This window comes from Mastigoproctus giganteus, chromosome 5 (assembly GCF_048544385.1).
Source record: "Mastigoproctus giganteus isolate SK-2022 chromosome 5, ASM4854438v1, whole genome shotgun sequence".
Lineage (NCBI taxonomy): Eukaryota > Metazoa > Arthropoda > Arachnida > Uropygi > Thelyphonidae > Mastigoproctus > Mastigoproctus giganteus.
Genome location: NC_143579.1, coordinates 73,034,813 through 73,047,913, shown reverse-complemented (window position 1 = coordinate 73,047,913; position 13,101 = coordinate 73,034,813). Strand labels below are relative to the sequence as shown.

Below are 13,101 nucleotides of genomic sequence, written 5' to 3'. Positions count from 1 at the left end.
CCTCATGCTTTCTAAATTTTTTTTTTTTTTTTTTTTTCGGTTATGTTCTTTTCCAGTGCTGATATGTAAACATGTTTATTCTTCCACATGTCAATACTGTTGAAGAGGACAAAGAAAACTTTTTACACACTTCAACATTTTTTGCACTATGTTCTAACACACGAATAATTTTGACTTTTTCGCAAATTGTGAGACACTTTCTTTTGTTAGTAGACATGTTTCTGAAGGAAGAGTTCATTTCTAACTGATTGTACTTTAAAATGATAGTAAAGTGATCTGCATACAAAACTCTTTAGAAGTCCCGTTTTCAAAATTCTTAGAAGTCCCGAAATAAATTTATGGTTCATTAAATACAAGACAATCTGTAAATAGGGTAATGCGACAAACGGAATGCCAATGCACTACTGTATAGCCCTGTCCCTGAAAGGACAAGGTCATAAATTGGCCGCTAATTCGATGCAGGTGGTCATAAAAGCTAAGTTGCCCCTTACATTTTTGTCTATTCCAAGAATTGGGTTTCTTCAACTACCCAAGTAATTAAGAATGTTTGCTTAGTTACCATAATTTGTGTGGCATATCTGTGTAGTACACTTGTCATAACAGTGAGCGATTGTATGGGAATACACATAAATTAAAATAATTATGGCTTTTTGCTCATTACAGCTGTGATCTTGTTATTTCTGTGCTCATTATAACCAAGTTTGACTGTAATGTGTATGCCACAGAGTCCACACATTAATAAATGTGTGCATGCACACATATTCAGGTCACTGAGAAGAGCTGTATGGGTCACTTGTGGCTCATATGCTGCAGGTTGGCTACCCTGGTACAGATCGTGCTGCCAAACCCATCTAGCATAGCCTTATCACATTTGTAAGAGTCTCATTTCTTGACTATAAGTTTGCTATACAAAGAATATGTAAAGATCAATGGATATTAATATGGCAAACTCAATTGCATAATAAGCTACTGCAATTTAAACATGAACCATAGTTATGAGCGATCAGCTTTCATCCAAATAGAATCCAAAGCCACAACCCAAATAAGTCAGACCTGGCTTAATGAATTTTTTCTCCTTATGGGAGGTAATCCTCTGCAGTGTGTGTGTCTCTGCAGTCTGCGCGCACGCGTGCTCAGAGTAAAGAATAATATTAATTGAAAGTGCTTTGTACAACATTTAGCTCTTCTTTTTCTTCAGTTCTCTGTTCTGATCTAAAAGAACCCTTATCATTACCATAGAAAATGATGAATATCTGTAAGAATTTTTTTTTCTTTTTTAAAACAAATTCAGTTACATAACTGCTTCTTTCTGTTTCATCAATAGTTGCTATATCTAGCCTTGACGATATTGATAGTTTGCAATATAACTTAAATAGCCTTTGTGCCAGAAACTCTCATAATGACAACATAGTAATTGTTTTTTTTTTTTTTTTTTTTTCAAAAATAACAGCCTTGGCCTACTTAGATCTTGAGTATTTTTGAATTAAGCCATCATTGTTTGTTTTAGTGTATTAACATATTAACAATAAGTTTATATGTTGTTCAGTGCAGAAAAACCCACTTGAAAGTATGACATTGAAAGTATTGGCTTTGTTGAAAGTATTGGCAAATCATCTTTGAAAGTTCCATTATTTCATTCACCATAACTATTGTTTAGAACTTAGTTATGCAAGAAATTGTCAAACTGTGTACAAAAATTCAGTGAGTTACATGTTTAGCATCATTGTAGCAGTTCTGCCTTACATCAAGCAGTTTGAGCTGGTAGTCTGCTGCATTTGTTTTATCACATGATGTTTGCATGTCATTGGTTACAGAAACTTTAATCTTCTACTCATGTTCCTTCAAGAGTACTCAAGGCTCTATCAGCAAAATTGTTTTTAAATTGCTTTTTATTTATAGTGCTGGATATGTTTCTTGAGAGATTGAAATGAATTTTCTAAAAAAGATTTGGATAACACTGGTCAACACGTAAAATGTTACGAAAACGAAAATACCCAGTCTTACTAATTTTATGCTGCTAAACACAAAAATCAAATTAAAATTTGCCAATTGCCTCTTGTTTTCGAATTATAGTTGGGGTCTCATATTAGCAAGTTACTCTACATTATCAACTGCGGCTCTTGGCAAAATGCATGCCAACATTGCACCTTTAGTACCGCCACTCCCTTATCACCTGATCAGCAACTGTTGCCTCGCTCTGAATTGCGTGATAAGGTTTGTCGACTGCATCTTCAACTCTGTTGTAGTAATCCTTGAATATGGCTAGGTACTGGGTGATTTGTTCTCAGTTAACGGTTGTTCTCTGTGAGATTCCTACTTTTTGGGCAATATTTGTGTTGTGTAAGAGTAATATGCTCCGTAATTGTGTGAATAGTCTGGATGACTTCTGTTACATATATGGAGAAGTCATGTTAGTGTCAAGAAAGCATCCCTTAACTCGAGCCATAAAAAAGGCCTACTTGTACTTGTACTAAAATTATTCTCTTTTGACCATAAGCGACACATGTTAATGTGTTGCCTATGGTCAAAATCCCAGTCATCTATTAGGTGATTGGGATTTTATATATGTGATTGCTATTCCTCTTTTCCTTGGTTGGCTTACTTAAACATTTTCTAGTTTGCTGTCTTACAGTAGGGATCTCTCTCTCTCTCTCATGAGGTGGTTATATTAAGAATTTGGGATTAATTTTCAGTTAGTTTTCAGTTTATTTTAACAGATATAATGGAGAGGTTTTGTAGCTTATTTATCTGCATTAGAATTGTCTTATTATTACAGTCCCTCTAATAGACAGCAAATTCAAATTGTTTACTAATGTATGTTATTTAACACAGAAACCTAAATATGATGCCACAAAATCCCTATCTTGGAGTATGAAAATAAACAAGTCTTTTTATTTTTTATATGATGTAGTGATTGGTGTAATTTTTTTGTAAAAATTCTTGTTTTTATTTTAGCTGCCAATTTTGGTTGATATTATTAAACATCCACGAGAAGTAGATGGAAAAAGTACTTCTGCTCATGCTGCTATACTTGCACCAGATGATGTGAAGATTTACACTTATCCTGATATTCCGTGTTATGACAAAGATAAGGTAAAAGTTATCTGTTTAGCTAATCTCCCTTCTCCCATTCTTTCTGCTCATCTGTACCATCCTAAGTTTGCTGAAGTTCTTCAAAATTTGTTTAATTTCAATTTAAAAATTTCTTTCTTCTGAGTTTGAAAGATCATTACACAATTTATGTAAACCTCTTTTACTGCAATAATGCTTATGCTACCCTGCTTACATCTTGGTTCACACCTGAAAATGAACCAATGTAAGCAGGGATTGAGGTGGGATGTCCGCATCACACAGAAGAATGGGCCGACCGGGCTAGTAGGAAAAGTGCCTGCCTGGCAACCCAAAGGTCGCGGGTTCGAATCCAGCCTCGGGCTTGGATCAGAGTAAATGCAAAAACCTTTGGGAGGTGCATTATGGCCACAGAAGCCGATGCGCCAACAACTAACAAAATAAAAAAAAATATAAAAAAAAACAGAAGAATGGCTGACCCTCTGTGTCACCAGGCAGTACTAGATAGCTGGTAACTCTCATTACTCAGTGCAGTGCGACACTTTGTTTATTGGAGGCTTGAAGTAACAAAACCCATATTTAGTTTCCAGAGCAAAGCCCAATCAATCCCCTATTCCTTCTGTCATTCAGTATGAGTAATGTCTTTTAAAATCATGGTGAGATCCAGTATACCTTACACTGTGTGAGTACAGTTTTAAAAGTTTTCTCAGGCTGCCTGCTGGATAGTTCATTAGAGCGAACTTATTGGTAACCCTCTAGGAGGCATCCAGATCAGCTGGTATAATCTTTTTCCATATACTCTGTCAATTAGTGACCAGAGGGTGTCTGAATAGAATGTATTTAGGAGACACTGCTGAAGGCACATTATGCCAAAGAGTGGGATATATTCTATGCCATATCCAAAAAATTTCATTAATCCATATGACACAGTCCTTTCTCTACTTTTATCCTAATTATTCAATGCATCGTGAATAGTCAACTAATAGCAAAGACTTATCTGTGAAAATTTCTACCCTTCTCATAAACCATCTGCTTCATTTCATAAATATAGATGACGTTACTTCCAATCTCAGTGTTCTCCATTTCACCTACAATCTGCCAAGCCTCATACTTTTTCTGACAGAATCTTAATTATCAGTTGTCCTATTTATTTGCTCTCTGATTCCTTTCACTTATATGGTGCTTATGCATATGTTTGTTCTGATATTCCTTATCAGAGCTTTCCTAATGTGCAATTTCCTCTGTCTTAAAATCTGTTATCTTCCTTAATGTTAGGAAAGAGATTGGAAACTCAGCATTTTTTCAAAACTCAACTTTTTCTAATCTTTTTCATAACAGTAACTTTAATATTCACAACTCCACCTAGCTTCAGTTTTTTTCAGTTGGTCTGAGACTTTTGCAATTACTAATGACTTTACACAACTGGTTCTACCTACCAGAAAATCCCAGTATTCTTGATCTTTTCTTTACCAACAATCCCTCCAAATATTCACAACTTGGTGATGGTCTTTTCTCCAGTGCAGTCTCTCTCTCTCTCTCTCTTTCTCTCTCTCTCTCTTTCTCTTTCTCTCTCTCTCTCTCTCTCTCTCTCTCTCTCACACACACACACACACACACACACACACACACACACACACACACACACACACACACACACACACACATGCATACACAGCCATCTCAGCATGTTATTTAGCATTACAAAAATGTGAAAGGGGATGGCTGCATGATGCTATTCCTTTTTCCCTTGATTGAATTACTGTTTTAAATCTTAAATCTTCCTATCCCAATGTTTCCTCAGATCATGTCAGTGAAATTATTCTTGTAGGGATGATCAAATCCTTTGTTCCACATTCTACCCTTAAATCTTGTTCTTTATATAACCCTTGGTTTTTCCAATAAATGTGCTATGGTTGCTCAAGAGAAGAATGTAGCACATGGCAATTGACTTATTATTATTATTACTAGCCATATAGTGCAAGGAAGCCTGAGGCTTATGCTGCACCAGCTAAAAAAAAAAAAAAAAAAAAAATTCTGAGTTACCCTAAGTGAGAGAGAGTCAAAAGTAGAAAGGAATCACCAAGATAGAGAAGAATGGTGATATCCAGCTCAGGACCCTGGCTTTGTATCCAGATCTTCCACTTTACACATCTGCCTACACACTGAAGCTTGAAGTGATTGTAAAACAATTATTAATGAATCCAAATTTGATTTTTGAACAGGCTAAGAGTAGAAAACTTTATTAAATGTTAATCAAGCCTTTCTGATCGCTTCCAAAAGCTGTTGATCACAACTTCTGTCCATATGTACTTTTACCTCTGTTACAATGTGATGATTCTATTGCATTCTCAGCTAAAGATAAAGCTGACCTATTAGTATCCTACTTTTCTTCCAACTTTTGTATTTATGATCTGGGTAAATCACCTCTTACCATATCAAAGCACACTCCACTCATGCCTCCTATGGTCTTCTTACTTTAAGCCTAGTAGAAGAATTCTGGCCGACCGGGCTAGCCTGGTGGTTCAAGTGCCTGCCTAGCAACCCAAAGGTCGTGGGTTCAAATCCCGCCTTTGGCTTGGATCAAAGTACTGCAAAAATCTTGGGAGGTGCATTATGGCCACAGAAGCTGATGCACCAACAACTACCAAAAAAAAAAAAAAAGAAAAAAGAATTCTGAATACCCTTGATGCTATGAAAACTTAAGGTCCTGACGGCATTTCTTCAATTTTTCTCAAATTGTGCACTTCTGAGCTTTGATCCTATTTTGTGTTGTCTCTTTACACTTCTGTATTCCATTGCTGTTTTTCCCTCATGTGTAAAAATTTGTTCACGTCCAGCCAGTTCTAAAAAAATTGACAAATCTCCTTTCTACTTATTGTCCTATTGTCAGTGATTGCAATATAGATTTCATCAGAGTATATTAACAGTTATTTTGGTTTATGTTACTCATCTGTGAATAAATTTGATGGACAAGTCGGGTAAAACTAAAGCAGTTGCTCTTGACATTTGCAAGGCCTTTGATAATGTAAAGCATAAGGGTCTTCCAAACAAGCTCCCACCTTAAGGATTGTCAAATGTTGCAATTGGGTATCTAGTTTTCTCTCTGACTGCTCTATATGGGTAATGGTAGATGGCTCTGTCTTCTCTGCTAATGCTTGTGTTCCCTAAGGTTCAGTTGTTTCTTCAACTCTTTTCCTCTTGTATATTAATGATCTGCTTCCACTGACCGGAAATCCTATTTGTAGTTTTGGTGATGAGCAAACAACATTCTACCTCCAGTGTGAGAAACCTTAGACTGCACAAACAGCTAAAACATTTTGAATATCAACCACCAATTCCTTAAATGCTGATCTCCAGATAATTCTTCAGTGGTGCAAAGAAAACTTAGTTAATCTCAATGCTTTTCAAACTCAGTCAGCTCTTATTTCTTGCAAAAAAGTGTCTACTGCTCTTATGCTCATCTTCAATGACACTCAGATTTCTAGATGATCACACATCTCTATTGAGGATTACTCTGACAGGAGGCACTGTGTTGGCATAAACACATCAGAAAATATTGCTTTCTCTGCATCTAAAAACTGAGTTTGCTTTTTTACTTTCATCATTACTTTTCTCCTTACCAGCTTCTGGGCGCCTCCGTAGCCAGGTGGGCAGGAGCAGCAGTGCGTAGCACACGCTTCTTGATCAGACCGGGGTTCGAGCACATGACCACCGAATACGGAGGATGTGGGAAGGTCAGGGAATGACCACTGCATATCCCCGGAGCATAGTTGCTAATGCTCCTAAAAACCAAATAACAAACAAACAAACAACAGCGTCTGACTGTACAAAGCTCAACCCCTCTCCCAACTATGGAAAATTGTTTCCACATATGGGGTGGTGCCCCAAAAACCTTTGAAGCTCCTAGACTCTATTCAAAAGAGGGAAGTCAAGTTAGTTAAGACCAATTTCTTATAAAATTTTTCTGCTTCCTGTCTCATAGATTATCAGTTTCTTCTGCATGCCTTTTATGTAGATACTTCTAAGGGCACTGTATTTCTGAAGTGGCATCTCCTATTCCCCTGCTATCTTTCAAACTGATGTGAACATATGCGACAACTGGCAAAAATCTATTTGCTGTCCAACTCTAAACTCACAGAACCAACTTTTCCTCTTTCTCATTGATCCCTTCTACTTCTGTTCTTTGGAACACCTTCCTTCACACATATTTCCTGAAAATTACAATATGTAGAAATTCAAGTGTTAATATCATCTGTCTTCTTAGCCTTCGAATACCTTTCACGTTTGGGGTTTCATGAAAAAAGAAAATAAATGAAATATATAAATTGGTGAATAAAATTGCATCAGCCTTGTACATTATATATACAAAACCTCAAATCCAGCATCCTTGGCTTGATTCATAAATCCAGACAACATATGCCAGATGTTTAATGATTTTTTAAAAGATATGTCCGTAGCCTAAGTTTTTAGACTATGGACATATTTATTATTACTATGTATTCCACACTTGGCAAGCTCAGGTGAGCCAATAGCGTAATTTGATGAAGTCATATGACCAGAGATAATATTTTAATTTTACCAATGTGAATTCAGGGAGAGCTTTTGATTGCACGATAAAATAAATATGCTTCTTGCCAACTAAATGTGTAATCTAAAAATATTGTTGAAAAATCACATTTGAATATTTTTTTTAGATAATACAGTAGGGTTCCACTTTTTTGGCGAAAATATATGGCGAAAGCATATATGGCGAAAATTGCCATATTTGCTAATATATGGCAATTTTCAACTTAAAAAGCCGTTTTCATTTTTTTTCCAAGAAGGTTAGAGAGTATGTCTTACAGAAAATTACATTTTCTATTATTATTAGTGTATTATGTAGACCTAATTAGTATGTGCATTTACAGAGGTTCTTGATAGGATGAAGGTAAATCTATCTGGCAGTCATTTGCATGTTTTCTGTTGAAATCGAGTTCTGTATCCACTACTGAACTACTATATACTAATGAATTCTGTGACATTATTATACGATCCTATGCTATTTCATAGAATTTGAGGCATCGGGTTAAAAAAAGGAATTTCTAGCGAAGATTGGCATGGATTTTTGTAGAACCTCTAGAAAGTTGAGAAATAGAAAGCACCTTTTTTAAATACAAACTTTTATATATAAATATTTTAGCTTAAGTGAAGGTGCTCGCGAGCACCCATTTTAGGATAGGTTGCGAGCAAAATATATTTTTTAAAGAGTAAAAGAGTGCTCGCGAGCACCAGGTTAAGAACCCCTGGTCTAGTGGGTAGTATGCCTTCCTGAGAAATAAAGGTGATTGGCTTCAATCCTGCCTCCAGTATGAGTATGGAAATTTCCCAATATCTTTTAATATGAGGATTAAATGGTGCAATATGATTTCACCAATCAAATCACCTTAAAAATTAAATGCATACTGCTGTACTATTAAGTACCATACAGGGAATTAGTATGTGATATACTAATTTTTTCAAAATGAATGATTTTATTTGTTACAAATATGTAGTAACAATACACATTCTAGTAAATATGTAAAATGGGAAGAAATTGGTCTAGTGGGTAGCATGTTTGCCCAAAAATTAAAGGTCAAGGGTTTGCCATCCTCCAGTATAGGTATTGCAGTTTTCTAATATCTTTTAACATGAGGTATAATGGTGCAATATGATTTCGCCAATTGCATTACTTTAAAATTTAGTTACGTACTATTGTGCCATTAAGTACTATATTGCGAACTAAGGCTTCCATAGCTGAGTGGTCATGGGCAGAAGTGCAGTAGCACACGCTCCTTGAGTAGACCGAGGTTCAAGTCCCGACTGCTAAATGCGGTCAGTCTGCCAACCCGCACTGGACCATCTTTTTTTTTATTGTGAACTAATATGTGATCTATTACCATATTTTCCGATGTATAAGATGCACTTTTTTTTTTACCCCATAATTAGTCCTAAAATCAAGATGCATCTTATACACAGAGTACCGAAAGCCGTATTTTAATTTTGGAGTTTTCATTAACGCTATTAACAAGTATAAGGTGAGTGACATGGACCCTTAAATGTAGCGTAAGCGGGTTACGTATCTTGTGTAGATGTTGCTGTAGTGTGAAATAGTTACAATGCTATTTTCGTGTTTTGATTTTCGTTCTGTTAACAATGTCAATACCATAGATAGCAGTTGTTATATTTAGGTATTTTGCATTGTGACTTTATTTTGAAGAAAGTGGAAACCTTATTTTTTTATTCACAGATAATGGCCGAGTTAAATAAGAACAAGAGGATTTCTTATACCATGGGCTATAAGTTGCTTGTAGTGCTTATGTGGAGATACATGGCAATAGAGCAGCTTTTATTTCTGGTCCCCCACCAACAGAAAAATTATTAGAATTTGGTGTCAACAAAAAGATATTTTAACTTCAATAAACAAGGCGAAAAGATGTCTACGAGGCAAAGAGGCACAGTGGCCAGCAGTAGAAGCAGTTATTTTGGATTGGGTTTTAAACCATTGTGAAAAATGGAATAGCAATATCTACTAAGATAATAAAATAGGAGCCCAGAAATTTACCTTAACCCACTGTATCTTAGACTTCAAAGGTGGACCATCTTGGTGCTACCGTTTTTATGAAGAGAAATGGCTTTCCGCGAGGACTCGAACAAAGTTGGCTCAAGAAATGCCCCTTGAATATGAAGAAAAAATTATTACTTTTTAAAAATACAGTCATTCCCCAATTTGCATGGGGGTTATGTTCTGGGATTTGGACTGTGCGAAACCTAGTATGACATAATGAGAGTTCTATACCTGTACAAAAAAAATGTGCAAAAAAAATTTAATTGAAAATTACCTCTAGATTTTTAATCTGAATTCATTGCTTCTTTGTTGCTGTTTGCTGTGATAAACTTGCAACAGTATCCGTAACTTTTTGAAAAAAATTAGTTAAAGTTGTTTGCTTAGTAGCACTGTTTTTCTCTATAAATTTCTTTGTAAGGAACTAAAGCTAATGATAAAGTTCTGCAAAAATTTAAACTCCTCTCCAAATTAGGATCCATATCCAGAGCTTCTTGGCTAAGCTGATTTGCAAGTCTTAATAACTCAGCTAGTCTCTTTGCGGTCAAATTTTTGTGTGCATCTTTGTTTTTATCATTTTTGTTATCTTCTTCTTCACATTTAAAAAAAATATCATCTACTGATAATTGTTCTCTATGACATTCAAGGACTTCTGTGATATCTGCTGGTTCCAGTTCTTCAAATCCCTCTCCACTAACCATTTTGCCAGTTTTCACAATTTCAACTACCTCCAGCATTTCGACTGTGGCTTCTTTAGTGCAGTTTTGTGACCACAGTTTTTTCCACACTGCATTCATTGTTGAGTTCTTAACTTCATCCCATGCAAATTCAATATTTTTTACAGCATCAAGAATGTTATAATTCCGCCAATAATCTCGAATTGTAAGACTGCCTGTTCCATCAGTAGCTTCTACCAATTGTAAAAAAATATCTTCTTAGGTTATAAAGTTTAAAGGAAGCTATAACACCTTGGTCCATCGGCTGAGTTAACGAACTTGTATTTGCTGGAAGAAAGGTAACTTTCATATTTGGGTGTAGATCAGACAAATGTGCAGGATGACTGGGCATATTATCAAGAATAAGCAAGATTTTGAATGCTATGTTCTTCTTCGTTTCGATGCAAAAGCAATTTAAAAACCAATTCTCAAAGATTTTAGCTATCATCCAGGCTTTTTTGCTCGAATTCCAATGAACTGGTAAGGAGCTTTTTGATATTCCTTTAAAAGCACAAGGATTTTGTGACGTATAAATTAGAAGCGGTTTATACTGAAAGTCACCTTCTGCATTGCCACATAACAAAAGTGTTAACCTATCTTTTGCAGCTTTGAAACCTGGGACAGTTTTCTCTTCTTTTGAAATGAATGTTCGGCTTGGCATATGCCTCCAAAATAAGCCAGTCTCATGAGCATTAAACACTTGACTTGCTAGATAGCCTTCAATCACAATAACATCCTTTAAAGTTTTTGGATACAAAGAAGCAGCTTCCGTATCTGCACTGGCTGCTTTGCCCATTAATTTTAGATTGTGAAGAATTTGACATTTTTTTAAATTTTCAATCCAACCCTTACTGGCCTGGAAAATGTCTGCATTGGATGGACCGGCTTCTTCTTGTAAGCAATTAAAAATTTACAGGGCTTTGGTGCAAATAATATCTGAACTAAGAGGCATTCTCTTTTGATTAAGATCTTCTATCCAGAAAGAAAGCAATTTTTCAGTTTTCTCTGTTAACAGAGTTCTCACTTTTGTAGTGCTTTTTTGCAGTCAGTGATGTGGAACAGATAATTGAACTTTTAATTTTATCAGCATTTTCCCTAATTTGTCAAATGCTAGATTCATTTATGCTGTATTTCTTGGCCAATGTCATAACCTTTTTGCCATTTTCTAACTCTTTAACGATTTTTAATTTTTGTTGTAGCTTCATTTTAGGCGCTAATTAAACACACACTTTATATAGACAAGAAATATTAAATCAGCAAAAGCAATGCTTTGTGATTAAAACACTTTACGTTGTGCGAACCGGAAAAAGATTCTGTCTGAACGTAAGATAACTGATGAAGGGGAGGGGTTCCAAATTAGGAAGTTGTTTCAAAAATAACCGGACAAACACACCACCGTTTATTGCTGTTTGGTTATAAGAATAAGTTTTGAACACCTTCGTGATGTTTTTCTAACTGGATTTTAATTGATAATGGCTCTTGGATTCAAGAATTTGATTAAGAAATTTATAAAGAATTTTACATTATTAAAATTCTTATAGTTATAATTCTTAAATGTTGAAATATAGTTATATGAAAAAAGAAATTGTGATTTATTTATTTCCACATTTTATTATTAAAAATTTGGGGTGTGTCTTATACACTGATGTGTCTTACACACCAGAAAATACGGTATGTCTCATAAAATGAATGATTTTATTTGTTGCAAATATGTAGTAACAGTGACATATTATCTACTAAATGTGTAAAGCAGAAAGACTTTGATGGTTGGAAATTATTAATGGAATGAAAAGTATAAATCTGGTATCTCTGATTCTTCCTTGAAGTGTGTTCATCCTATTTCCTTGTATGGTCAATTAATGACCTCACACAAGCTAATCAGATTGGGCAGGCATGATCTCCCTTTAACATATCCATCTGTAATTGTTTTATAGCTCCATTCAAGATAATCTTGATCTACTTTCCTAACCATTGACTCCATTATTTTCCCTAACACAGAAGTCACACTTATTGGTCAGTAATTATTACGTTGTCTTCTGAATTCTCTTAATGAACAGGAGAGATATGTACATCCTCCAGTCTGTAGGGATATCCTCTGAATTCAGGGATGCTTTCATTATTATAGCTAAAGATGTGCCTATTTCTTTTGCTGCTTCTCGTAGTATAATTGGAGAGATTCCATCAGTGTCAGGTGCATTTTTAATTTCAACTTTAACATGTTCTCTTCCAACTTTCAGGTGTCATAAAATCATTTACCTCCCTTTAGAATTAGATATGCGGGCAACCCCCATATAACATGGTACTTCTACAACACAGTTTTTCTCTAACACAGTTGATAAATTGCAGAAATTCTCGCACAACGTGCTACTCTAATGCAGTTAGAGAATTTCGGTAAACTCGCATAACAGTGTATTTTTGAGCTTTTGTGTGTGGGGGAAACCCTGCTATTCTGTTGGATGTAATTTTTCAACGTTTCCACTTTTTGAATCCCCACTGTTGACTCGCTAGTCAAAAAAAAAAAAAAAAAAAAATTGAGAAATCCCTGTATTTTATTTTGTTGGGAAATTCCCGTGTTACGTTCTGTGCTATTGAACTTGTGGAAAAATCTAGATTTCAAAGTTTTATTACTGTTCGATAGCACACAAGGCCATCCAAAAGATTTAAGTCATCCAAACGTTGAAGTTATGTTCCTACCACCACAGTTGTACTTGGTTAATGCAATTTCTTTCATTCAGC

General features: G+C 35.3%; 1 protein-coding gene across 2 annotated transcripts in view; it reads left to right on the top strand.

The window, feature by feature from the left end:
- Positions 1-13,101, top strand: part of LOC150085486 (tRNA-uridine aminocarboxypropyltransferase 1) — an 88,507-nt gene that overhangs the window by 26,283 nt on the left and 49,123 nt on the right. For both annotated transcript variants that reach the window (XM_090373293.1, XM_090373292.1), the window contains exon 4: positions 2,956-3,093. In XM_090373293.1, coding sequence (XP_090229419.1) covers positions 2,956-3,093 — 138 coding nt within the window. The remainder of the gene's footprint in view (positions 1-2,955; positions 3,094-13,101) is intronic.